Source organism: Nomascus leucogenys, chromosome 19 (assembly GCF_006542625.1).
Source record: "Nomascus leucogenys isolate Asia chromosome 19, Asia_NLE_v1, whole genome shotgun sequence".
Lineage (NCBI taxonomy): Eukaryota > Metazoa > Chordata > Mammalia > Primates > Hylobatidae > Nomascus > Nomascus leucogenys.
Genome location: NC_044399.1, coordinates 75,926,018 through 75,950,632, shown reverse-complemented (window position 1 = coordinate 75,950,632; position 24,615 = coordinate 75,926,018). Strand labels below are relative to the sequence as shown.

General features: G+C 56.9%; 3 protein-coding genes across 7 annotated transcripts in view; all 3 read right to left on the bottom strand.

The window, feature by feature from the left end:
* Nucleotides 1-858: 858 nt before the first annotated feature.
* Nucleotides 859-12,504, bottom strand: SCARF1 (scavenger receptor class F member 1). Of its 3 annotated transcripts, none has more exons than XM_030799282.1 (11): nucleotides 12,063-12,504; nucleotides 11,681-11,742; nucleotides 11,338-11,439; nucleotides 9,947-10,472; nucleotides 7,458-7,676; nucleotides 6,925-7,053; nucleotides 6,652-6,755; nucleotides 5,796-5,916; nucleotides 3,992-4,113; nucleotides 3,767-3,913; nucleotides 859-2,633 (listed from the first exon to the last, which is right to left on the bottom strand). In XM_030799282.1, exons 1-11 carry the CDS (start codon nucleotides 12,278-12,280, stop codon nucleotides 1,774-1,776), a joined length of 2,610 nt encoding a protein of 869 aa, XP_030655142.1. In that variant the 5' UTR covers nucleotides 12,281-12,504; the 3' UTR covers nucleotides 859-1,773. The 3 variants fall into 3 exon arrangements, with proteins under 3 accessions (XP_030655142.1, XP_030655144.1, XP_030655143.1); XM_030799284.1 differs by having other exon boundaries at nucleotides 3,767-3,876; XM_030799283.1 differs by lacking the exon at nucleotides 6,925-7,053 and having other exon boundaries at nucleotides 1,271-2,633.
* Nucleotides 12,505-12,599: 95 nt separating this feature from the next.
* On the bottom strand, nucleotides 12,600-16,641 carry RILP (Rab interacting lysosomal protein). Of its 2 annotated transcripts, XM_030799295.1 has the most exons (8): nucleotides 16,000-16,629; nucleotides 15,835-15,928; nucleotides 15,626-15,732; nucleotides 15,252-15,497; nucleotides 14,803-14,948; nucleotides 14,288-14,410; nucleotides 13,359-13,442; nucleotides 12,600-13,072 (listed from the first exon to the last, which is right to left on the bottom strand). In XM_030799295.1, exons 1-8 carry the CDS (start codon nucleotides 16,225-16,227, stop codon nucleotides 12,895-12,897), a joined length of 1,206 nt encoding a protein of 401 aa, XP_030655155.1. In that variant the 5' UTR covers nucleotides 16,228-16,629; the 3' UTR covers nucleotides 12,600-12,894. The 2 variants fall into 2 exon arrangements, with proteins under 2 accessions (XP_030655155.1, XP_030655156.1); XM_030799296.1 differs by lacking the exon at nucleotides 13,359-13,442 and having other exon boundaries at nucleotides 12,611-13,072; nucleotides 16,000-16,641.
* A 395-nt stretch (nucleotides 16,642-17,036) lies between these two features.
* Nucleotides 17,037-24,615, bottom strand: part of PRPF8 (pre-mRNA processing factor 8) — a 35,689-nt gene continuing 28,110 nt past the window's right edge. For both annotated transcript variants that reach the window (XM_030800605.1, XM_030800606.1), the window contains 9 exons: nucleotides 23,056-23,169; nucleotides 22,801-22,974; nucleotides 21,762-21,955; nucleotides 20,191-20,430; nucleotides 19,956-20,097; nucleotides 18,063-18,203; nucleotides 17,829-17,968; nucleotides 17,522-17,724; nucleotides 17,037-17,370 (listed from right to left, as the gene is read on the bottom strand). In XM_030800605.1, the coding sequence (XP_030656465.1) occupies nucleotides 17,216-17,370; nucleotides 17,522-17,724; nucleotides 17,829-17,968; nucleotides 18,063-18,203; nucleotides 19,956-20,097; nucleotides 20,191-20,430; nucleotides 21,762-21,955; nucleotides 22,801-22,974; nucleotides 23,056-23,169 (1,503 nt within the window). In that variant the 3' untranslated portion in view covers nucleotides 17,037-17,215. The remainder of the gene's footprint in view (nucleotides 17,371-17,521; nucleotides 17,725-17,828; nucleotides 17,969-18,062; nucleotides 18,204-19,955; nucleotides 20,098-20,190; nucleotides 20,431-21,761; nucleotides 21,956-22,800; nucleotides 22,975-23,055; nucleotides 23,170-24,615) is intronic.

The following is a 24,615-nucleotide window of genomic DNA, read 5'->3' as shown; positions in this document are numbered from 1 at the left end:
ATTTGTTGACATGTACACAGAAAAACATCTGAAAGAAAGCACCTCAACTGTTGATGAGATTCTCTGAGCACTGAGATAGAAGGGGGAGGGGGGGCTGCCCCTGGCCGGGCGTGGTGGCTCACGCCTATAATCCCAACACTCTGGGAGGCCGAGGCGGTGGGGCCCTTGAGGTTGGGAGTTCCAGACCAGCCTGGCCAACATGGTGAAACCCTGTCTCCACCAAAAAACACATAAATTAGCCGGGCGTGGTGGCAGGGACTTGTAATCCCAGCCACTCAGGAGGCTGAGGCAGGAGAATCGCTTGAACCCGGGAGACAGAGGTTGCAGTGAGCCGAGATCGCGCCACTGCACTCCAGCCTGGGCGACAGACTGAGACTCCATCTTAAAAAATAGGCCGGGCGTGGTTGCTCACAGCTGTAATCCCAGCACTTTGGGAGGCTGAGGCGAGCGGATCACGAGGTCAGGAGATCGAGACCATCCTGGCCAACACAGTGAAGCCCTGTCTCTACTAAAATACAAAAAATTAGCCAGGCGTGGTTGCAGGCGCCTGTAGTCCCAGCTACTCGGAGAGGCTGAGGCAGGAGAATGGCCTGAACCTGGGAGGCGGAGCTTGCAGTGAGCCAAGATCGCACCACTGCACTCCAGCCTGGGTGACAGAGCGAGACTCCGTCTCAAAATAAATAAATAAATAAATAAAATAAACCTAGGGGGGAGGGTTGCCCCTTTGCTTTTCTGACTAGGTAATATGTGAGCAAAGAATTCAAACAAGACCAAAAAGCTGCCAGGGAAAAGTAGATTCTATCTCTCTCTTGACCCACAGACGCCTCTGGGGAGAAGGGAAATCTCTGTTTTACTTTATACATGTCTGTAATGTTAGTACTTTTTATTTTTTTAACAAAGATCGTTGCTTTTTATTATACTTTATCAAATTCAATCTAGTAACAAAAGTAAAAAAGAATGTTCACTGTAGAAAATTTGCGAACTATACAAAAGTTCCAGAAGAAAATAAATATCAACTACACTCTCATCTTCCAGAGGAAAATACCATTTAGTGCCTTTCCCTTGAATCTGTTTTTATGCACATACATCCTTTTTAAAAAGTTCACAGGCCGGGCGCGGTAGCTCACGCCTGTCATCCCAGCACTTTGGGAGGCTGAGGCAGGTGGATCACGAGGTCAGGAGATCGAGACCATCCTGGCTAACATGGTGAAACCCCGCCTCTATTAAAAATACAAAAAAATTAGCCGAGCGTGGTGGTGGGCACCTGTAGTCCCAGCTACTCGGGAGGCTGAGGCAGGAGAAGGGCGTGAACCCAGGAGGCGGAGCTTGCAGTGAGCCAAGATTGTGCCACTGCACTCCAGCCCGGGTGACAGAGCAAGACTCTGTCTCAAAAAAAAAAAAAATTTGTCTAGCCAATCTTTTATCAGCAAACATATAGGTTGTTTGCCATTTCAGAAAAATGTTTTGCACATGAAAGAAAGAATAGCCCTTCTGAGGCACACAGGGTCCAGGACAGCAGAGGAGAAGTCCCTGCAGGCAACCCTCCCTGACCCCATCCTGCAGGGTCTCTGCCCAGGCCTTCCTGGCCCCCTCCGGGAGCAACGCCAGGGGCCTGGGCCAACTGGCCTGGAAGCCTTGCCTTTTCCCTGTGGAGGCGCAGAGGCCCTGGTTTGTCTGTCCTGGCCCTGGGATCATTTTCCAGCACACAGCACAGTCTAGTCCATGGGCAGTTTCGGTCCCATCCCGTCTCCCCACTCCCCAAATTCAAGGTCCTCAGGGTTCTGGTGGCCTGGAGATGCGTACAACGTTCTCATACTCAGGTTCCTCCTGCCTTTCCTCTTTAGCTTGCTTCTGGGGATCCCGTTTTGGGGAGCCATCCCCAGAGATTGGCTTCTGGGCTCTCCCTGAACTCTCCATGCCAGCCCCCAGCCCCTGGGCCGCTTCCTCTGGTCTGACTGCCACAGGCCCTGTGGCCCCAGGAAGCCCAGCTTTTGGGGCTGAGTTGGGGCTCTGGCTGACAGAGCCAGAGGCCAGGCCAGGGCTGCCCTTTTTCCGATTCAGGGCCTGGCGTGGAGGCTTAGGGATGGCCCTCTTGACCTTGGGTTCTGCCTGGCCTTTCTGAAAGCTACCAAAATGGCGGAAGACAGAGCGGACAGGGCCTTCGGGTCCCTGGGGCGTCCCCGCCAGCATGTAGATGGTGGTCACGGGGCCTGAGCTCTCCTGGACACTGCCCTCAATGGCTTCCACGTGCTCAGCCACTGTCCGGCCACCAAGTGGGGGCCGCCGGTGGCCAGTGGCTGAATCCCCGGGACTGGCAGCTGCAGGAAAGGACTCGTGTGCTTCTGCTTCCTCTGGGCCTGTGGACTCTTCGGCTTCCCGGCCCTCAGGACCCGATTGTGCCCCCCGGGAGAGCCTCTTGGGCTTTCGGAGCGGGCTGGAGAGCTCCCCTGAGCTTCGGCGACTCTGTGGCGCAAACTTTGTACCTTCAGCAAAGGAGACCGATGGCCGCTTGGCCCGAGCTAGGCTGGAGGTGCGCGGGATGGCGAATGGCGTGGAGGCGTCCTCAGGGGGCGGGAAAGCACCTGCAGCCAGGCTGGCCTCTGACGACTCTGCCTGGGCCACAGGGACCATCCCTGGCAGAGGAGACAGAAGAGCTTGGCTGGAGCTGAACTGGCCACCCCAGTGCATCCTACCCACAGCTCAGCATCTTCCAGGAGGCCTCAAAAATAGGGCAAGGAAGAGGGCAAGGATGAGGAGAGTGGCAGAAGGACCAATTCACGTAGACACTGTTACTTCTACGCTCTTTTTTTTTTTTTTTTAATTTTTGTAGAGATGGGGTCTCACTATGTTGGCCAGGCTGGTATCAAACCCCTGGCCTCAAGCAATCCTCCGGCGTCAGCCTCCCAAAGTGCTGGCATCACAGGTGTGAGTCACCACACCTGGTCTCTATACTCTTTCCTCACCACGTCTCCCTACTTTGAAATACTGTCACACTCTAACCAAGCTAAAACTCTTTTGATGGCACACAGCCACATCCCTCTCACCTCTGGGCCTTTGTGTATGCTGTTCCATCTTCCTGAAACATCATTCCCTCCTCTCCCTGACTTTCACTTGGCTAACTCCTACTGATTCTGCTAGACTCAACTGGGATACCACACACATCTTCCCTGACCCCAGTCACCCCAGCATGGCTAGCGAATGAGCCCCTACTTGTATGTCCCCCATGGAAACACATATCACTGTGTCCTGTCATTGTCTGATGACTGCTCATCTGACTCTAAGCTCGGTGAGGATAGGAATCTTCTTGTTATCTCTTGCATGCCCGGAGCCAAGAACAGTGACTAACACAGAATGGGCCCTTAGTAACTGTTTGCTGGTCGGGCACGGTGGCTCACGCCTATAATCCCAGCACTCTGGGAGGCCGAAGCAGGCAGATCCAGAGGTCAGGAGATCAAGACCACCTTGGCTAACATGGTGAAACCTGGTCTCTACTAAAATACAAAAATTAGCTGGGTATGGTGGCGGGCGCCTGTAATCCCAGCTATTTGGGAGGCCGAGGCAGGGGAATCGCTTGAACCCGGGAGGCGGAGGTTGCAGTGAGCTGAGATCACACCACTGCACTCCAGCCTGGGCGACAGAGCAAGACCCAGTCTCAAAAAAAAAAAATAAATAAATAAATAAATAAATAACTGTTTGCTGGGGACTAAAGAGGGGGTCGTGGTGGGCAGGGCTGCTCAGGGGCTATGTGGGCTGTTGGGGGGGCTACCTTCTTGGGGTGGCACACAGTAGGCAGGACCCTCGTCTGCCTCTCCAGACTCAGGATCGGATGAGAAGGAGTCATCGGAGGCCCATCCGGCAGAGGGCGGCTCGATGAAGCTGTGGTTGAAGGGGACCTCCGGGTCGTGATGTGAGACTGCAGAGATTCCAGATCAGGCGCCTGCAGGACCTGATGCAAAGCCTTGTCCAATCCCAGCCCCCAGTGCCCACTGACCTGTCACCCAGGGTAACTTGTGGGAGCTGAGGGAACCACAGGGCAGCGTGGAGCCCAAGCTGGTCAATGTCCCCCAGACCTGCAGCTTCATCCTGGACACGGTAGCTCCATCTCTCGCTGGCCTGAGGGAGGAGGGTAGGGACAGTGGTCAGTACATAAGACCCACAGTGACCTGGGTTACCTTGGCAGGGTGTGACAGGGTGACTACCTCTACTTCAGTGGCACTCTACTGACTGCAGAATAAAATCCAAATGATTGAGCCCAAGATTCAGGCCTGCCACAGAACAAAGTGTGGCTCTAGAGTCAGACAGCCCTGAGTAACAACTCTGGTTCAGACGTCACCTCCCTAGGCCTCAGTTTCCGCATCTGTAAAACAGATCCTGTCTGTCTGTCTGTCTGTCTGTCTATCTATCCATCTATCTATCATCTATCTGAGGTTTTTGCAGGACCTGGCAGGTCTTTGTTATTATCATCCTAGCTGAGCCCCAGCTCACCTGTCTCTCTCTCATTCTCTCTCTCTCTGTGTCTTTATTTTTTGAGACAGAGTCTCGCTCTTATTGCCCAGGCTGGAGTGCAATGATGCAATCTTGGCTCACTGCAACCTCTGCCTCCTGGGTTCAAGCGATTCTCCTGCCTCAGCCTCCTGAGTAGCTGAGATTACAGGCGCCCACCACCGCGCCCAGCTAATTTTGTATTTTTAGTGGAGATGGGGTTTCACGATGTTGGCCAGGCTGGTCTTGAACTCCTGACCTCAGGTGATCCGCTCGCCTCGGCCTCCCAAAGTGCTGGGATTACAGGCGTGAGCCACTGCGCCCGGCCCACCTGTCTCAAATGACACCCCCTCCAGGAAGCCTTCCCTTGTTCCCACTCTGCTCTACCCCCACATGTGGAGGAGACTGCTCCGCTCTTCACCGTTCCTCCAACAGCACTTGCACCCGTCCTCGTGTCCCTGCGAGGGGCTTCTTGCCACCCTGGGCCAAGCACAGAGGAGGACGTGCTGTTGGACTAGGGCAGGAACTAGTCAGAGAGCACCAGACGAAGAGTCCAAAACGGTGCAGAGGGGCTTCCTGTGTGTCAGTAACCAACTAGATCACCTTGGGCCTCAATGTCCTCTGGGAATTGAGGACCATAATCCTTCCGGCCCCACACTCCCTGTTCCAAACCTCCACGCTGTTTTGAGTCTCAAAGGAGCCTGGAATGTGAAGAGGTTTCATAAAGGAACAAAGCTCTGCATAAGCCCCCCTGTGCGGGCCCCACCAGCTCAACCCTTCCTCCCCTCTCCATCTCTCAGGCACCTACATTCTCTGCTAAACCACTGCACAGACATTGATGTCACTTTCCTCTGTGGGCCATCTGAGGCCTGTTCTCTTTCCCTCCTGGCCCAGAGCTGGGCTGCTCCTTCCGTGGTCCCAGCCCTCCTCCTCTGGTCCCCGCCGGTGTCAGCTCTCTGCCTCCCGCTGCAGGCTCCAGTTCACCAGCCTGGTGCCCATGCAACTCAGAAACTTCCTCATCGAAGGCTTCCGAGGAGGGCAGGCAGCTGACCCGGTGTCTCCAGTGTCTCTAGGCCATGGCCACTGCCAACTACCTCCATCATCTCTGACCCACGTGGGCGACAAGGCCAGCCCTCCTCACCCCCAACACCTCTGACCTATGTAGGTGACAAGGCCAGCCCTCCTCACCCCCATCACCTCTGACCCATGTGGGTGACAAGGTCAGCCCTCCCCACCCCACAAGGAAACCAGATGCCCTCCTGCTCCCAGCCCGTGGCCTGAGCTGTGTGGGGAAGGGATGGGCTGGCGTTCACCTGTCCTTGAGGTCTGACCGGGTGGCCCAGCAGCAGCAGGCACAGCAGATGAGGCCCAGGAAAAGCAGCAGCAGAGGCACAAGGCTGCCCGCGATGAGGGCAGCGTCCCGACGGTGAGAGCCTGGGGGAGCCAGAGACGGGGGACACTCAGGCCTTCCTGTCTCCTACACATCCTGTCTTTGCTCTGAGTTGCCTGCTACCCAGAAGCTTCTTCCTGGGGGTCTCTCCCTGCCTCCGGGCAGCCCCTCTGCTGGCGTGTCCCCTCCACAGGTTCTGTGGCCCATTTCACAGGTTATTGCCCCTGAGGCCATGTCAGTGTCCAGCCACCCCCCTGCCCATCTCATGGCTCTAGCCTGGTTTCGCAGGGGCGGGGGCTCTGTCACATCTTCAGGGGACCCCAGAGCATCCACACAGAGCTCAGGTATAAAGAATGTCTCTGGGCCGGGCACAGTGGCTCATGCCTGTAATCCCAGCACTTTGGGAGGCCGAGGTGGGCGGATCACCTGAGGTCAGGAGTTCGAGACCAGCCTGGCCAACATGGTGAAACCCTGTCTCTACTAAAAATACAAAAATTAGCCAGGCATGGAGGCGTGCGCCTGTAATCCCAGCTACTCAAGAGGCTGAGATGGGAGAATGGCTTGAACCTGGGAGGCGGAGGTTGCAGTGAGCTGAGATCATGCCACTGCACTCTAGCCTGGGTGACAGGCCAAGACCTCGTCTTCAGGGAAAAAAAAAAAAAAAAAAAGAATGTCTCTGAAGTGCGCCCAGACTCCCTGGTGAGGAACTTGCCCTGGAGCCCATGTGAAGGGCCCACCTTTCCCTGGCTACTGCACCCTGCAGCCTTCTTCCACCTTACCTGGCTGGCAGGACCCAGAGACAGGGTGGCAGAGTCCCTCTGGGCATTCACAAGGAACTGAGCAGTTGTTTCCATGGAAGCCGGCTGGGCAGGAGGCGTTGCAGCTATGGAGTAACATGGAGAGGCAGGCTGAGGGCTGGGTGAAGTTGGGGAGGCAGGCAGGAGACGGGCAGGGAGATTTCTGGGCACTGTCCAGGGAAGTTCAGGAAATGCTGCACACAGGCCTGACCTAGGCCCCTGGCACTCTCCTGCCCCCAGGACCCCCGTCCTCACCTGGGCCCCCAGTAGCCGGCACTGCAGACACATTCCCCTGTCACAGCATCACAGGCCCCCTGAACACAGGTGGGGCAGGTAGAGCCACAGTCTTCCCCAAAGGTGCCAGTGGGGCAGAGGTCTTCACACCTGGGGCGAGGCAAGACTCGGGGAAGGGGAGAGCAAGGCAGGCCTGGCCCCCACCGTGGGGCCCCACCCCTCCGCCCCAGGCTCCTGGACTCAAGGACCCAACTGGCCACTCCTCAGCAGTGAAGCTCAGGTGCAAATAGGGCCTTGAACTTGGGGCCGAATCCAGCAGGTGACAGACAAGTCCCCAGAGGGGGAGGAGGGCAGGAAGCCTCAGAGGGGAGGGAGCTGGGATCCTGCCCAGGCCCCCCAGAACCCATTGCTCTCCCCCAGTCTTCAACAGGAGGGAGGACCCTGGGGCCGCATGAACCTGTGTGTCGGGGAGGGGTGGTGCTCTCAGACAGAGCCGCTGAGCTGAGGGTCCTGGGGGGAGGTGTACCTCACCCTGAACAGAATGGTGCCCTCACCTGGGCCCCAGCCAGCCAGGGTCACAGCGCTGACAGTGGCCAGTATCTGGCTCACAGGCCTCCCCATGTTGGCAGTGAAGGCACTGCTGTTCGCAGCTCTCGCCAAAGGTGCCAGGCAGGCAGGGCTGCTGGCACTGGGTCCCGTTCCAGCCCGGCTCGCAGGACTCACAGCTGCCCGTGTCTGGGGAGCACGGCTCATTGTGTTTGCAGTGGCCACAGCTGGGAAGAGAAGGGCTTCGTGGGAGCAGTGGGGGTGGACGGATGGAGCACCCACTCCTCCAATCCCTGTCCTCCACGCAGGCCTTCGGGGGCCCTGGAGAGTGTTCGGGTCCCACCTGGGTCACTCAGGCAGGTTTGCACCTCAGTTTCCCCACGTTGTACAATGAAGACAAATGAGAGCTCTTACAGGACCCCACCCCTTTCCTTTGAAGCATCTGCTCTGTGACCATCTTTCCCTGGGTCCCAGGGTCATCAGGAGCCAGCAGCCCAGCCAAGGCAGGCAAGTCACCACCAAGCTCTGAGTCCCGTTTGCCGGGTCTGCCAGGCCTTCCCTCCTGCTCTTTTCACTTTTCCTTCTTCCACACTGAGCCGCCCCCAGGTCTGGCATGAATGGGACTCAGTAGTGTCTTCTGCCCCATCATACGAAATACAAAAAATGTAAAGTGTTTTCACCCAGGGGTCCTCAAACCCTGGGCCATGGACTGGTACTAGTCTGTGGCGTGTTAGGAACTGGGCGGCAGCGTAGAGATGAGCAGCGGGGGAGCCTGACTGCCTGAGCTCTACTGCCAGCCAGATCAGCGGCGGCCTTAGATTCTCATAGGAGCGCCAGTCCTATTGTGAACTGCGCACGGGAGGGTCCAGGTTCCACGCTCTTTATGAGGATCTAATGCCTGATGATCTGTCACTGTCTCCCACCACCCCTAGATGGGATCATTGAGCTGCGGGAAAACAAGCTCAGGGCTCCCACTGATTCTGTATTATGGTGAGTCATATAATTATTTCATTATAGATTACAGTGTAATCACAGAAAAATTGTCTGCCACGAAACCAGTCCCTGGTGCCAAAAGGTTGGAGACCACTGTTGTCACCAATATAATTTCACATTTGCCATATCTTAATTTCCCACTGATGCCTAACAGTTACCTGAAGTTTCTCCCTCAGATGCTTCACTAGCTGGGATCATATACTTGCGTTAGATCCATTAGTAGGGGAGAAGAAGGGCAGTTTATAAAAGCCATTTAGCTGATCCTGACCAGCATTTTTATTTTTATTTTTATTTTATTATTATTTTCTTTGAGACGGAGTCTCGCTGTGTTGCCCAGGCTGGATGGAGTGCAATGGCGCGATCTTGGCTCACTGCAACCTCCGCCTCCCGGGTTCAAGTGATTCTCCTGCCTCAGCCTCCCAAGTAGCTAGGATTACAGGCGCCCACCACCACGCCCGGCTAATTTTTGTATTTTTAGTAGAGATGGGGTTTCACCATGTTGGTCAGGCTCGTCTTGAACTCCTGACCTCAGGTGATCCGCCCGCCTCAGCCTCCCAAAGTGCTGGGATGACAGGCGTGAGCCACCGCGCCCAGCCAGGGATGAAATTTCTTATTGTGAGTGCAGCCGGTCAAAGTTTGAAAGCCACTGAGCCCTAAAGGGACCTTGCCCAGGACCCTTGGCCACTCTATCCACTTATTATCTACATATGGCTTGCTAGCAGTGCTAGTATTTTTTGTACAGTAGTAATCGATGAAACGAGCAGGTGGGGCTGGACCTGGGGCAACAAAGCGTTTTTAAAGTTTTTGTTTTGTTTTGTTTGAGACGGAGTCTCGCTCTGTGGCCCAAGCTGGAGTGCAGTGGTGCGACCTCGGCTCACTGCAACCTCCGCCTCCAGGGCTCAAGCGATTCTCCTGCCTCAGCCTCCTGAGTACCTGGGACTACAGGCGCGGCCCGGCTAATTTTTGTGTTTTTAGTAGAGACGAGGTTTCACCATGTTGGCCAGGATGGTCTCGAAACTCTGACCTCAGGTGATGCACCCGCCTCAGCCTCCCAAAGTGCTGGGATTACAGGTGTGAGCCACCCCACCTAGCCGTCTTTTCCCCTTTCTCGTCCCTCTGCTTTGTATGTTTTTTGAGAGGAGCACCGCGAAGCCCTGACCCCTCCTCCCGGCGCCCCGCCCCGGCCACCTGTCTCCGCTCCACCCTGCCCGCTCACCTGTCTGACCTCAGGTGATCCGCCCGCCTCAGCCTCCCAAAGTGCTGGGATGACAGGCGTGAGCCACCGCGCCGAGCCAGGGATGAAATTTCTTATTGTGAGTGCAGCCCCGCTGCCTGTGTCCCAGCCCGGCTAACCTGTGTCCGCCTCAGCCCCCTCCCCCGACCGCTCACCTGTGCCCGCCCCGCCCCCACCCTGCCCGCTCACCAGTTTCCACCCCGCCCCCGCCCCGCCCACCGGTGTCCGCCGCGCCCCGCCAGCCCACCTGTCCCCGCCCCGCCCGCTCACCTGTGTGCGCACTGCACCCCGTGGCTGCCTGCCGGGCAGGGCAGCTCGCAGCGCGCTCCGCGGAAGCCGGGCGGGCAGGTGCACTCGCCGGAGGCGGCGCTGCAGCGGCCCCGCACACACTCGCACTGCTGCCGGCATTCGGGACCCCACCAGCCCGGCCGGCAGGCGCAGCGGCCCGAGTCCTGCTCGCACGGGGAGCCGTGGCAGGCGCAGCGGAAGCTGCAGCGGCGCCCCCACCAGCCCGGCTTGCACACGCAGGCGCCCGTGGCCTGCTCGCAGCGCGCCGCCGCGGGGTTGCACTGGCACGGGCGGCGGCACGTGGACGACCACCAGCCCGGTTCGCAGTGGCACACGCCGGTCGCGGGGTCGCAGCGCCCGTGGGGGCCGCAGGCGCACGGGAACTCGCAGCGGGCGCCCCAGCGGTCGGCCTGGCACTGGCACGCGCCCGTGGCTGGCTCGCACTGGCCGTGCGGGTGGCAGGGGCAGCTCTCACGGCAGTCGGGGCCCCAGTACTGGCCCGGGCAGCCTGCGGGGGTGGGGACGGGAGGGGTCAGCGGGCTCAGGGCCGCGCGCGGACCCTTACCCTGCGTCCCCTTCCGCAAGGAAAAGGGGCGCTGGGCCCACCCTCCAAGAGCCGGGGACAGACCCTCGGAACATCCGGCAGCCTGTCCTGGGCAACACTCACTTCCTGTCCGCTCTGACCTACAGAAAACCCTTAGCCATTAGTGGGAGGCTCAGCCTGCCACTTCACGTTCCAGAACACACTCAGAGATCCTGAGTGGGCAGGGGACTTGCCCAGAATGTGGCACCGAGGTTGGTGGGCCTTCCTCCATGCCTGCTCCTCTCTGCCCAGATGGATCTCTGCTGGGCTGGAGGAGAGCTGGCTTCCTCCCGATCTCAGGCGTGGATACTGCCCGCCAGGGTGTCAGGAGAAGCCACCTTTCCCCTAGTGATTCCTTGATTCCTGGTGCCCACCCTCTGGCTCTCCTGCTTCCCAACCCCTTTCCCTTCCCTCTCTTTCTGCCAGAGAGGGCAGAGACCCCAGCCAGGGGCCCCCTTCCATCCGTTGTCCATGTATAAGGCGTATGTGGGAAAGACAAGTAATACACTCATTTTGCAATGAAGGGGAATCACAGGTTTTCTGAGAAGTGGAAGAGGCAGATGCTCAGGTAGGCAGCGCTTTGTGGATGTGGGTAAAAACCCGGTGACTCAGGCCATCTCTCGGGAGTGTGTGTCACTTCCTGTCTCTGGACCGCAATTCCTCAGTGAAGCTGGGAGGGATTCTGGCCCTGCTGTTCTGAGGCTGCATGGCTACCTGCCTTGCCTGCCCCCACACCACTGCCCCCGTACCCAGCTCTGCCCAGCAACTTCATCTGGCCCTTGAGACTCACGGGAGCTGCAGTGGGCCCCAAAGAATCCAGGCTTGCATCGACAGAGGCCCGGCTTCACACACACCTCGTCCTTCTGGCAGGCGTCCGGCCCCTCACAGATGGCTGAAAGACACCCCACCCAGGTTGGAAAGACGGGAGCAGAACCAGGGGACACCCCTGCCCTCTCACTGGCTCCAGGGGCCATGCCTCCTCAAGAGGTGCCCCTTCAGGCCTGGGGGACGTCACAGGAGAAACCCTGGCTCCTGGTATCAGGAGGGGCAGGCCCCGGGGGGTAGGAAGGAAGGGTTGTCACTGGGCTACGGCCTCCCTTCTCCTTGGCTGAGGGTCTGTTCTGGCTACTCACGGATGGTGCATTCTTGATCCTTCTGCCTCCAGCCTGCGCAGCACTGCAGCTCAGCAGAGGGGCTGTGGGGCAAAGAGGGGTCAGCCGGACATGGTGCGGGGTGCAGCCTGGCCCCAAGCGAGGTGGATCACTGTCTCTGGCTGAAGTGGGGGAGGCTGCCTTAGTCCCCTGGGGAGGCCTAGCGGATCTTTATAGCTAGGGTCCCCAGCCCCTCCCCTCTCCTTCCCTGACCCTTCCACCATCTGCCCTGGCTAGCCACTACCTGCCAGACCGCCATCAGCAGCCCCTTCCTTTCAGCCTAAGCCCCCTTCCTAGTCTCCTCCTTCCCCTAACGACGTCAACACCGGTTCAACCACCCGCATCAGACTCCCACGAGACCCACCTGCTGGCCACACAGACGTGCTGCCCATTGGGGTCCAGCTCTGACCCCTGAGTCCCCTGAGTCCAGAGCAGCAGCAGCGGGAGCAGCAGCCCCAGCCCCATAGCGGCCAGCTCAGTGGGAGGGCTCAGGTTCATCTGGCCCCCACAGCTCCCAGCCCCCTCCCTGCTTCCTCTCAGGGCTTTTCCTGAGGAAACCAGGCCGGAGGGGCGGGCTGCCATGAGGCACCTCCCTGAGAGGGAGGGGGTGGCTGGAAAGACTGACACTCAAAAAAAGAAAGGGAAAGGAACGCAGTGGCAGGGCTGACTGGCCTGGGCCTGGAAGGGCCAGAAGAATGAAGTTGCAGGTCCCTGGGTGCCGGGGCCAGGGAAAGGGGTGGGAGCCACGGCTTTCCATCAAGCCACACTCCCAAAGCAAGGCCTGAGCTCCAAGAAGCCACCCCACCCAGTGACCGAGCAAGGAGACCCGCGAGGACCCCTCAGCCAGCCTCTGCTCCTGGCAGGGTTGGGAGGCGGCACAGACGTGGACAGACAGGCGCGGAACAGTTTCTGTGTATTACGGGCAGTTCTTTATTACATGAGCTCAGGCCGTCTGCACAAAGCCCTGGGAGCTAGGCAGTCAGCTCTCATTTCACGGATGGGGAAACTGAGACTCAGAGAGGCACTCTTGTATCTGGCCCCAGAGGCTCGGTACAGACGTAGAGTGGGAGGCAGGCTGAGTCCCCGTCCTGCCCTGGTGCAGGCCAGGATTGGGGCAGACCCCTGGCGAGGGCTGCGAAGGCGGGAGCCCTGTCCTCATTTGAGACCACACATCCTTCTACAGCCAGACCCCTAAGTCAGGCCTCTGGGGCGGCTGAGGCTCCCAGACAAAGGTGTTCGTGGAGGGCAGAACAGGGCGGATCAGGAGCTGGAGACTGTGGTTGGGCCTCCTCTTCTCCCCCTAGCTTGCTGGGTGCAGGGCTGCTGGTCTCATCCTCAGAGGATTCGGCTTTACCCCGATACCATAGAGCAAAGCTGGAGAGAGACAGCCAGAGGCACTCTGAGCCAGGAAGCCAGAGAGGTCAAGGATATGGGTGAGGGCAGGGGCTGGTGAGAAAAGGGGAGAGGGGGAAGAAAGGGCAGCCTGAGGGAGTGTGAAGGTGATGGGGGCCAGGGCCAGAGAAGCAGGAGGGGAGGGTGTGCTTAGAGCCAAGCACAGCAGGGTGACAGGCAGAGAAGCGGGAAAGGGGATCCTGAGAAGGACCAACCAGGGCCCTTCCTCCCTCCCCACACTCTTGCCCTTCCCCTTCCCCCAACATACAAACTCTGTATTTTGGACTCCGGGGGTGGGGGAGGATCTCCCTTATCATCGGAGAGCAGAAGCCACGAGCCATCCTCATCGTCACTGAGACAGAGGACAGAGGAGAAGTGAGGGCCATTGATCAAGGCCCCGAGGGACAACAGGAATCCAGCAGGGGGGATGGAGGGACTGCAGGGCCCCCGGGGTTGGTGAGAAGGCAACCCTGGGGAGATGCAGGATGTCGAGGCTTTAATTTTTAATTTTTTTTTCTTTGAGACAGGGTCTCACTCTGTGGCCCAGGCTGGAGTGCAGTGGCGCGATCTCAGCTCACTGCAACCTCCGCCTCCCACGTTCAACCGATTCTCCTGCCGCAGCCTCCTGAGTAGCTGGGATTACAGGCGCCTGTCCCCACGCCTGGCTAATTTTTGTATTTTTAGTAGAGACAGTGTTTCACCATGTTGGCCAGGCTGGTCTCGAACTCCTGACCTCAGGTGATCCACCCACCTCAGCCTCTCAAAGTGCTGGGATTACAGATGTGAGCCACCGCGCCCTGCCAAGGCTTTATTTTATAGCTTGACACACAGCAGGCCCTGACACAGCCGCAGCTACAGTTTCACCCCGGTGAGAATAAACAGACCCAGCCAAGACAGGAACTTGAAGAATGAATGCGGAGAGGCAGCGTTGTCAGGCAGAATGGACGGCAGGCAAGGCAAGGGGAGTGGTGAGATCCAGGGAGAAGGGCGCAGGCTGGACAGCGGACACGGGACACAGCCAGACCAGGTCAGCAGGCCCTAGAAGCGGCCAGGCTAGGGAGGCTCAAGGGGTGACTGGGTTGGGGTGACAGCCTCAGTCTGAGACAGTGGGCTCAGAGGGTGACCAGGCTGGGTCATCAGGCTCAGCAGAATGAGGGAGGGAGGTCTGGCTCAGTGGGAATGCAGGCAGGGACCTACCTGCTCTCTGCTTCCTCTGGTGTCCCTAACATCTTGGCTTTGATCTTCTTCCGCTGCTTCCGGACAGCCACCTTCATGGCCTCAAGCAGAAGGCCGGGGACCCGGTGGTCTGTGAGCAGCTCCCTACAAAAGAGGGGCAGGCAGGGAGAAAGCCTCGGTGATGCCAGCCATGCGGATGCCAGCAGTGGAGATGCCAGCCGCAGCCCTCACTCCTGGTACCTGTGCACGCAGCTCTTCCCTGAACACCTGAAGCGCTCTGCCTTGCTGACACCCTCAGACCTTAGCTTAGGTGGCCCCGTGGCCCCCTCCTAGGAGAGCTGCCCTGGCTGCTGCAGCTGCGACCCTTTGCACTGTCCCTCTCCCCTGTCTGGATGACGTTGCAGGAGGGCAAGGGCTGTGCAATTCATGTCCTCCCAGTTCCCAAGGCAGGTCTGGCACATGTCGCTGTGGACATGTCAATGACTGGAGAATGATGTGGGGTGATCGGAGGCTCCCCGGCTTCCCAGCGTCCTCACCGCTGGAAGTAGGCCAGCTCCTCCTTGAGCAGGAACACTTTGGCTTTGAGTTCATTCCTCTCCTGAAGGATCTGCTCAAACTCCTCCCGACTGAAGCGGCACTGCCCTGCCTCCGAGGGGCACCCCAGCTGCCGTGCAGCCTCTGCCTTTGGAAGGACAGGCATGGTCAGAGGGTCGCCTCGGCTGGCGCTCCCCCGCCCCAGGGCCATCATGGGAATGCTAGAGGAAGTGACGGGCCGGGAGACTCGGGGGGCAAGGGTGCCCCAACAGATAACAGAGCAGTGCTCCAGCTGAGAGCGGGGGCCGAGGCCGGCCGGGGGCGCATATCTGTCTGCCACCGCCCCGCTTCCTGGCCCACCTGCTGTGCAGCATGCAAACCTTGCCCGAGTGCCCACCAAGCGCTGGACGCTGAGTCCTGGGCTGGGTCCTTGCCTTCATACGGCACTCACCGGGTCCTCAGGGTTCCCCGGGGCGCCTGCGCCGGCGGTCGCCCATTCGGGCTCCTGTCCGTGCTGGTGCCTGGGCTGCCCGGCCTGCCCCCGCGCTCGCTCTTCAGCCTGCGGAGTCGCAGCTTCGCCAGGCTGCTGGAGCTCCCTCTCGCGGTCCTGCGCGGCGCGCAGCTGGGTCTGCACTGCCGCCAGCTTGTGCCGCAGCTCAGCGTTCACCAGCAGGAGGCGCTGCAGCTGCTCCTGCAACTGAGAGCGGAGCAAAGGGTGGGGTGGGCGGGGCACCGAGGGCCTCTGGAGCCCCGCCCCGCGCCGGCCTCGCTCCGCCCCCCCCGTCCCGCCCCCGGAGCCCCGCCCCGCCCGCGCCCCGCCCTCACCGCCTCGGTCTCCAGGCCGCGCTGCCGCAGGTCGCGGTTGTGCGCCCGGAGTTCGTCCCGCTGTCGGTCCGTGACCTCCTTGAGCTGCCGCAGCAGCGCGTGCTCCTCTGAGGAAGGGGCGTTCTTAGCGGCGGCGCGCGGCCCGCGGGAGGGAGGGGAGGACCCGAGCCGGTCGCCACCCGCCCTGCCCTGGCCGGGGCTGCGCTTACCCTGTGGCCCCGCGCGCAGCTCCCGGCGGAGGCGCTCGTTCTCCTCCCGCAGCCGCCGCAGCTCCTGCTCCGCCTGCTGCGCCGACACCTGCAGCTGGGGAGACCCGAGTCTCAGGCTTCGGCCCTGTCGGCCCCGTGGGTGGCAAGGGGAGGGCCGTGACTCACCGAGTCCGGGGCGGGCCCCACGGCAGCCTGTTCTAAGAGCTCCAGCGCTCGCACCACTAGCGGCACCAGCCCGGCCGCCGCCTCCGGTCCAAAACGGCGCGCCAGATCCTGCAGCTCAGTGCCCAGGGCCCCGGCTAGATGGTACACAAGCTCCGCGGCCGTTCCCGACCCCGCGGCCTCCCGAGACCCCCAGCCAGGCGCCCCAGGCGCCGCCCTCCTGGGCTCCATGTCTCCCAGAGGCTTAGGGCTGCGACCCCCCGCCCCCCACCCCCAACTAGGACGGGGAAAAGCGAAACAGTTCCGCCCCAGGAAGCCCTTTAGGGCGGTGTGGGCGGGGTAGAATCGAGAAGGGTGGGGAGGAACGAGGGAGGCGTGGGGAAGGGAGATAGTGCCCTAGGCGCCCTGGGCCCTGTCCTTTCTACTCCCAAGGTCACAGGAAACAGGACAGCCAACTTCCAGCCAGGCGTCCAAGAGCTGAGGCTCAGGGCTGCCAGTGGCCACTTTGGTGGCGCCCTCCCCACAGGCCCAATCCAGGCTCCGCCCGTTTGGAGTCATGGGGCCAACTTGGCAGTGGCCCGCTCCAGGCGAGAGGTGACAGGTAGGCGGCCGGTCTCTGGCCTCCGCCCGGCTGTACACAAACTGCCTGCCTGTGTGCTTGTTTTCCTGTCCAGGACTGACATAGAAAGCTTAAAGGGCTGGGCGGGACACCACAGCCGCTCAGCACAAGCCAGAGTTCCTAGACCCGGGAAAGGGCAACTGCTCCCAGAACTGTGGAAAGGAGGCGAGGGCTTCCAAGTAGTTTCGTAGAGAAAGCAGCAAATGTGGTCAAGGCAGCGGAGTGTGAAAGCCCAGCCCCGCCTCAGGTCTCCACTGAGTTCTGGGACTATCTCCCCGAAGCCCTGAATAGGAAGGGGCCTCACACTCCCCCTTCACAGCTGAGCCCAGCACCTTGCTGTGAACCGCTCCAGTCCAGCCTCCTGTTAGACCTAAATCCAGAATTTGAGTTCGGGGGAAAAAAAACAAACCTGCCCCTGAACTCCTGTTTATACAAAATTTATTACAATATTTTATTCAGGATGACAAGCCTTCAGGAGGTCAACACCACAAGCACAGACAGAGGGAAAGAGGCCAAACTGCTGAATGTCAGTGGCCTGTCTGGAGGGGCTGAGGCTGCGGCCTCGGGAGGCTGAAGCAGGAGGCAGGAAACAGCTAGGCACTAGGCATACAGGTCCTCCCGGTCCGCAGAGTAAACCTCCCCCTCCTGCAGGAGAGCGAAGTTGAGGAAGTGGGAGGGCCTGTGCACCTCGTGGTAGAACTCTTTGGGGTTCGCCAGCTGCAGCTCATATTTCATGTTGGGGTCATGCCGAACACCTTCGGGGAGAAGGAAACAGCCAGTGTTAACAGGGCTCCTGCCTCGTGCAGCCTGCGCCACCTCCAAGCCAGCCAGGCCCCAAGTGCAAAGGACGATGGCCTCACCTTATCCCTACTGCTATCCCCACGTCCCCAGGCTCCTCCCACCTACCCATAAAGTTGTAGTTCCACGAGGACTGGGCGGGGACCATGAAGAAGCCCAGGAAGCGGTCGGACAGCAGCATCTGCACCCTCTCGTAGTGCGACGGCAGGTAGCCCTTGGGGTTGTTGCCCTTGTCTGTGTTCTGGCGGCCCCACTCGTAGCCACTGGGGGTCAGCTTGTAGGCCGTCAGCGTACAGGAGCCCGGTGTGAAGCTGGGGGAGGCACGGGGACCAGAGTAACAGCTCAGGTCACTGTTCTGGGCCCTGGCCTGCAATCCCTGCCCCACCATACTTCCTCCCAAGGAGCCCAGGCCCACCTGCATGTGATGATAATGGTCTTCTCGCCATCCCAAGATGGGTTGTCAGCCATGATCTTGGCGTGGGTGGTGACATCCTGGGGTGATAACTGCGGGGACTCATTGGGCTGAGTGTGGATCCAACCTAAGGGTTCCATCTCCTATAGGTAAAGAGGAGTACAGAGCTGAATCCCACCCACAGACAGGAATCACACCGGCTTTTCCACACTCCCAGGCTCCATCACTCCCCATTACCTTGAGGTACTCATGCTGGGGCAGCTGGCCAGGCAGGTGCACGGTCTGGTGAGTGCCCCACTGCGGCACCATCACGATGCAGCGGATCTCCTTCACCTGGGGGTTATCTGGTGGGCTCACCCCATATAGGTATCCTGCAATCTGGAGACAAAGGGGTCAGAAACCAAAACTCTTCTTAGTACCAGCTCAGAGTTGGAGCTGCCGGCCCTCTGTTTCCTTCTTTCCCCCAAGAACACGGACAGAGTTTCTTAAAACGTGATCAGAACTCCCTGTATCAGAATCAGCTGGGGTGCTTGTTCAAAATGTTAAACATGGACCTCATCTCGGACTTACCACGTCAGAATCTCCTGAGTGGGGTTCAGGAATCTGCGCTGCTCACAAGCTCCCCAGCTGATTATTAAGTGTAGTATTCATAAGCAAATGAGCATACATACAGCTCAATGTATTTTCACAAGCTGAAAACATCTGGAAAACCAGCACTTGGTGCTATTTTAAATTTTACATTATCACCAACAAAGTAAGAGGATCTGTTTACTGTAAACTCACCCACACAGGATATTAACAATCTTTTCAAATTTGCCAACCTGACAGCCACTAAATAGTGCGTCTGAGATGGAGTCTCACTCTGTCGGCAAGGCTGTAGTGCAGTGGTGTGATCTCAGCTCACTGCAACCTCCGCCTGCTGGGTTCAAGCAATTCTCCTGCCTCAGCTTCCTGAGTAGCTGGGACTACAGGCACATGCCACCACGCCCCGCTAGTTTTCATATATTTAATAGAGACGGCGTTTCGCCATGTTGGCCACGCTGGTCTTAAACTCCTGATCTCAAGTGATCCACCCCCCCTTGGCCCAAAATGATGTTTTATAAACTATGAATATCCCTGATACACTAGTAAAGTTATGCATCTTTTCTCTTTTTTGAAGCAGGGTTTCACTCTGTCACCCAGGCTAGCAGGCAGTGACATGATCTCAGCTCACTACACTCACCACCCTCCAGGATCAGGTGATCCTCCCACCTCAGCCTCCTGAGGAGCTGAGATTACAGGTGTGCGCCACCATGCCTGGCTAGTTTTTTTTTTCTTTTGTAGAGACACCATTTCGTCATGTTGCCCAGGATGGTCTCGAACTCCTGGGCTCAAAAGATGGGCCCACCTCGGCCTCCCAACAGTGCTGGGATTACAGTCATGAGCCACTGTGCCCAGCCTGGAGTGCAGTGGGGTCATCAAAGCTTACTGCTTGTGTTCAAGCAACCTCAGCCTCCTGAGTAGCTGGGACTACAGCCACGTTTTTTTTTGTTTTGTTTTTTTTTAGACGGGGTCTTGCTCTGTTGCCCAGGCTGGAGTGCAGTGACGTGATCTTGGCTTACTGCAACCTCCACCTCACCTCCCGGGTTCAAGCAATTCTCCTGGTCTCAGCCTCCCTAGTAGCTGCAACTACAGGCGCCTGCCACCACGCCTGGCTAATTTTTTGTATTTTTAGTAGAGACGGGGTTTCACCATATTGGTCAGGCTGGTCTCAAACCCCTGACCTCAGGTGATCCACCCACCTCGGCCTCCCAAAGTGCTGGGATTACAGGCATTAGCCACTGTGCCCAGCCTAGTGTTGGGATTACAGGCGTGAGCCAGCGCACACACCTGGTCAGGAATTTGTTTCTGACCATATCTGTTCTCTTCCAGATACTATCAGGCCAATACTACATTTACTACCTTCTCTCAGCTGCCACAGCTTTTGCTATCTCATGGGGCCAAAACCCTCCTGGTTGTTTTGGCTATCCTTGTGTAATTACTCATCCATGAATCTTGAAACCAGCATCTCAAGTTCCAATCTCAGGTCTGAGTTTTAGGCACAAAATGTGTTGGGCACACACTGTGGCCTAGCTGAGTCCACTTACTCACTTGGGCCCGAAGGTCAGATATGCAGATGAACTTCTTAAGCACATTCTTAGGAAGGATGTAGGTGTAGCCAGTCTCCTTGATGTCGTCAGATGAAACATAGATGTGATTGGTCCTTAGGTGCAGGTTGGCAGCAGAGATGGCCCTAAAAACAGGCAGGGAGTGTCCGCATCGCTCAGCCCAGCACCTCAGGTAGTGCAGCCGGCCTTTCCATCCCCACCCTCTTGCCCGACAGTACCTGACCCTCCACTCAGTCTTGGATGAGAACGTCTGGGTCTCATAGTTGCTGGTGGTGGAGGTGATGATCTCATCACCATGCTTGTTGACAGTGCGAGTCTGTGTTGCCGTCAGCTGCGACTGTTCCTTGGTCTGCTTCTCGATCTCAGCGATCTGCTGCCGCTGCTGTGACGGTGCCGAGATCTCCATACCCAGGATGATGTCTCGAATTTCTGATTGTGTCAGTGATGCCACGTTCACACTGTGGGGATAGTGTGGGTTATATTACAAGGATCCCTTCCCCTTGGTCACTTTTGCCTCAATGGAAAGGGTGTAACTTGGTAGGGCAGGGCAGCCTATACTCATGCCCCAGACAATCCGCAAGAGCTGCCTCTACAGGAAGTGTGAAACGGAGGTGCACTAACACTTCCAAGATTTGTCAGATCCAAGCAGGACGCCGGCACACTGCGTGTGCACCTTCCCACTGTTCAGCATCCGTAAACCCCACACTTCCTTGACCAAAACAATGCTCTGGCATGAAACAATTCTCAGAAATGGAAACCCCAGAAACCCTAGACTACTGGTTCTTAATCAGAGGTGGTATTGTCCGTCACCCTATGGATAGTTTTGGTTGCCACGATGACAGGGAGGGAGACGGGGGGAGGAAGGTGTGTCTGTGTTGGTAGCAGTCTTGGATACTTAGGGTCTCGGATGTTCAAGATTCTTACCATGTATGGACAGTAAAGAAATGCCCTGTTCGAAATGGCAACAGTGAGAAACAATGGCCAAGAGTCAGACTGAAGCCCTAAAACACGGACGCTTCCCATACTATTGGAAGACACTGCCGTATCTCTCTTCTATGAGACTCTGTAAGATAATTTCTTTCCTTGTTTTCAAGACAGGGTCTCGCTCTGTCGCCCAGGCTGGAGTGCAGTGGCATAATCATGGCTCACTGCAGCCTCAAACTCCCGGGCTCAAGCAAGCCTCCTGCCTCAGCCCCCAAGAAGCTGGGACTACAGGCGCGTACCACCACACCTGTTTTAAATTTTTTTTTTTTTTTGGTAGAGATGGGGTCAGTCTCTTTTGTTTATCAGGCTGGTTTCAACTCCTGCCTCATGCAATCCTCCCACCTTGGCCTCCCAAAGCGCTGGTATTATTAGCATGAGCACTCAAGCCTGGCTAAGACAAGATAATTTCTTGAGAAACTTCTTTATTTTTTTGGAGACAGAGTCTCACTCTTGTCACCTAGGCTGGAGTGCAGTGGCGCAATCTCGGCTCACCGCAACCTTCGCCCCCAAGGTTCAAGCAATTCTCCTGCCTCAGCCTCCCCAGTAGCTGGGATTACAGGTGAGCACAACTGCACCCGGCTAATTTTTGTATTTTTAGTAGAGACGGGGTTTCACCATGTTGGCCAGGATGGTTTCAAACTCCTGACCTCAAATGATCTACCCACCTTGGCCTCCCAAAGTGCTAGGATTACAGGTGTGAGCCACCGCACCTGGCCTTCTTGAGAAACTTCTAAGCCTAAGTGCTTCCAAATCCCAGAAAACCGTATATAGACCTCCTGTCTGTCTCCCCACCAGCACTGCTCACTTGTTTTTCTTGCCGTAGTCAGCCAAGATCAGATCCTTGAGCTGCACCTCGACCTTGATCCATTCTTCGTCAGTCAGAGTGGGCCAGATGTGGTGTGGTTCTGTAATAGTAGTCTTGTCTGGCTTCAGGATCACTTTTGCCCTATCATTGTTCACATGTAGGGCACGCAGAATCAGGATGAGACGGGAGAAGGCCTGGGAAAAGATTTGGAAGAGTGGGGTAGGTCAGCTGCTTGAGGCTCTCCCACTTTAATCCTAACCTTTCATGAAACCCAAGATTTTTTTTTTTTTTTTTTGAGACGGAGTCTCGCTCTGTCGCCCAGGCTGGAGTAGAGTGGCATGATCTTGGCTCACTGCAAGCTCCGCCTCCCGGGTTCACACCATTCTCCTGCCTCAGCCTCCCGAATAGCTGCGATTACAGGCGCCCGCCACCACACCCGGCTAATTTTTTGTATTTTTAATAGAGATGGGGTTTCACCGTGTTAGCCAGGATGGTCTCGATCTCCTGATCTCATGATCCGCTGCCTTGGCCTCCCAAACTGCTGGGATTACAGGCGTGAGCCACTGGACCGGCCTTTTTTTTTTTTGAGACAGTCTCTCTCTGTCGCCCAGGCTGAAGTGCAGTGGTGCCATCTCGGCTCACTGCAACCTCTGCCTCCTGGGTTCCAGTGATTCTGGTGCGTCAGCCTCCCGAGTAGCTGGGACTACAGGTGCGTCCCACCACACTTGGCTAATTTTGTTGTATTTTTAGTAGAGATGGGGTCTCGTCATGTTGGCCAGCCTGATCTTGAACTCCTGACCTCAGGTGTTTCACCCACCTCAGCCTCCCAAAGTGCTGGGATTACAGGGGTGAGCCACTGTGCCCGGCCCCAAGAGTTGATTTTTAACTTTAAGGTCTTAAACTCTCATGAAAGTCAACAGAGTTCTCACCCAATCTATAGGCTAAAAATGTGAAAATGGCAAAAACCTAAGACACAGGATCTTCTCCTAACCCTAAACCTACTCCTCCTCCAGCAGTCTTCTCTTCCCGAGGTTCATACCGTGTAAGATGAAATAGTCTTGAGCCAGTCATCATAGAGGTTGAAGAGAACCATCTGGGGCTCAGTGGCTTTAAGGATGAGATCCCCAAACTTTTCCACCTTGAGACACGCCTGGAAAGGGAGTTGGAGCTCCGATCCTTTGATGACAATATTGGGGAAGTCCAGTAAGTGCACCTAAGACAAGATCAAGTCCAAGATGAGAAACAGCCTAAAGGTCTCAAGGTCTCTTTTCTCCTACCCCCCCAACCCTCTTACCTCCAGTGGGTCCAGCATGCCCTTCCTGGTGACAATGATCTGCTTGGGCTGCTCCTCCACAGGCAGAGATCGGATGAGCGCGGCCACCTCCTCAGCTGTCTTCCACTTAGCCAACTTAAAAGCAAGAGAAGAAAATGGAAATTTAGTCTCTACCTTCCCAGATCAACTAGAACAGAATATCCTAGTTTTGAAATAATCCAACTATGTTTCTACTGAACATTAAATGTTAGGCACTTAGAAGGCAGAAAGAGTATCAAATGGCCTTGTCCAATGACCAGGCTGACAGCCCCTTTCAACAAGACAATACCACAAGCTGACACAAGAGTATGTGCTAAACTATATACTGTTTTACAGAGTTCAGGAACAAAAGAAATTAAGGCTACCAGGATCAGAAAAAAGCTGCACAAAAAAATGTGTCTTAAGGAGGGACTGTGTTTAAGAGCAAAGAGGGGAGTTCATTCTAGAAAGAAAAATACAAGCAAAACACAGACATGGAGATGAGCAACAGGGGTTTGGGCTACTAAGATCCTGGACTGAATGTAAGATGAAACATGCTACAAATGTAAAGGAAGAGAAACTGGCTGGACAGATACAGCCCAGCCAGATGTTGAATGTCTAGGAAGCTAAAGAAGAGTTAATTCAGCAAGAGTTCTGAGGTAGAGGAGATTTGGTCAAAGTGGATGTTTCAAGAATATGCGTTGCTGGGCCAGACGCGGTGGCTCAAGCCTGTAATCCCAGCATTTTGGGAGGCTGAGGCGGGTGGATCACGAGGTCAGGAGATCGAGACCATCCTGGCTAACATGGTGAAACCCCATCTCTACTAAAAATACAAAAAACTTATCCGGGCATAGTAAAGGGTGCCTGTAGTCCCAGCTACTCGGGAGGCTAAGGCAGGAGAATGGCGTGAACCCAGGAGGCGGAGCTTGCAGTGAGCAGAGATCACGCCACTGCACTCCAGCCTGGGCGAGAGCGAGATTCCGTCTCAAAAAAAAAAAAAAAAAAAAATAGATAAATAAATAAAAATAAAAATACAAAAAATTTAGCCAGGCGTGGTGGCGGGCACCTGTAGTCCCAGCTACTCGGGAGGCTGAGGCAGGAGAATGGCGTGAACCCGGGAGGCAGAGCTTGCAATGAGCTGAGATCAGGCCACTGCACTCCAGCCTGGGCAACAGAGCAAGACTCCGTCTCAAAAAAAAAAAAAAAAAAGAGAGAGTATGCGTTGCTGGCCAGGCGCGGTGGCTCACACCTGTAATCCCAGCACTTTGGGAGGCCAAGGCGGGCAGATCACGAGGTCAGGAGATTGAGACCATCCTGGCTAACACGTTGAAACCCTGTCTCTACTAAAAAATAAAAAAAAAAAATTAGCCGGGTGTGGTGGCGGGCGCCTGTAGTCCCAGCTACTCGGGAGGCTAAGGCAGGAGAATGGCGTGAACCCTGGAGGCGGAGCTTGCAGTCAACTGAGATTGCACCACTGTGCTCCAGCCTGGGCGACAGAGCGAGACTCCAGCTCAAAAAAAAAAAAAAAAAAAGAATATGCGTTGCCTTTGGAAAAATGATTTT

Excerpts from the sequence above, each read along its gene's own strand:
- RILP (XM_030799295.1), bottom strand. The coding sequence starts at position 16,227 with ATGGAGCCCAGGAGGGCGGCGCCTGGGGCGCCTGGCTGGGGGTCTCGG. Across the intron at positions 15,733-15,834 it reads GCTGCGCGCGGGGCCACAGG|AGGAGCACGCGCTGCTGCGG; the intron begins GTAAGCGCAGCC and ends CCCCTTCCTCAG. Across the intron at positions 15,498-15,625 it reads GCGGCCTGGAGACCGAGGCG|TTGCAGGAGCAGCTGCAGCG; the intron begins GTGAGGGCGGGG and ends CTCCGCTCTCAG.
- SCARF1 (XM_030799282.1), bottom strand. The coding sequence starts at position 12,280 with ATGGCAGCCCGCCCCTCCGGCCTGGTTTCCTCAGGAAAAGCCCTGAGA. Across the intron at positions 5,917-6,651 it reads CTCTGGGTCCTGCCAGCCAG|GCTCTCACCGTCGGGACGCT; the intron begins GTAAGGTGGAAG and ends TGGCTCCCCCAG. Across the intron at positions 2,634-3,766 it reads CTGTGTGCCACCCCAAGAAG|GGATGGTCCCTGTGGCCCAG; the intron begins GTAGCCCCCCCA and ends CTCCTCTGCCAG.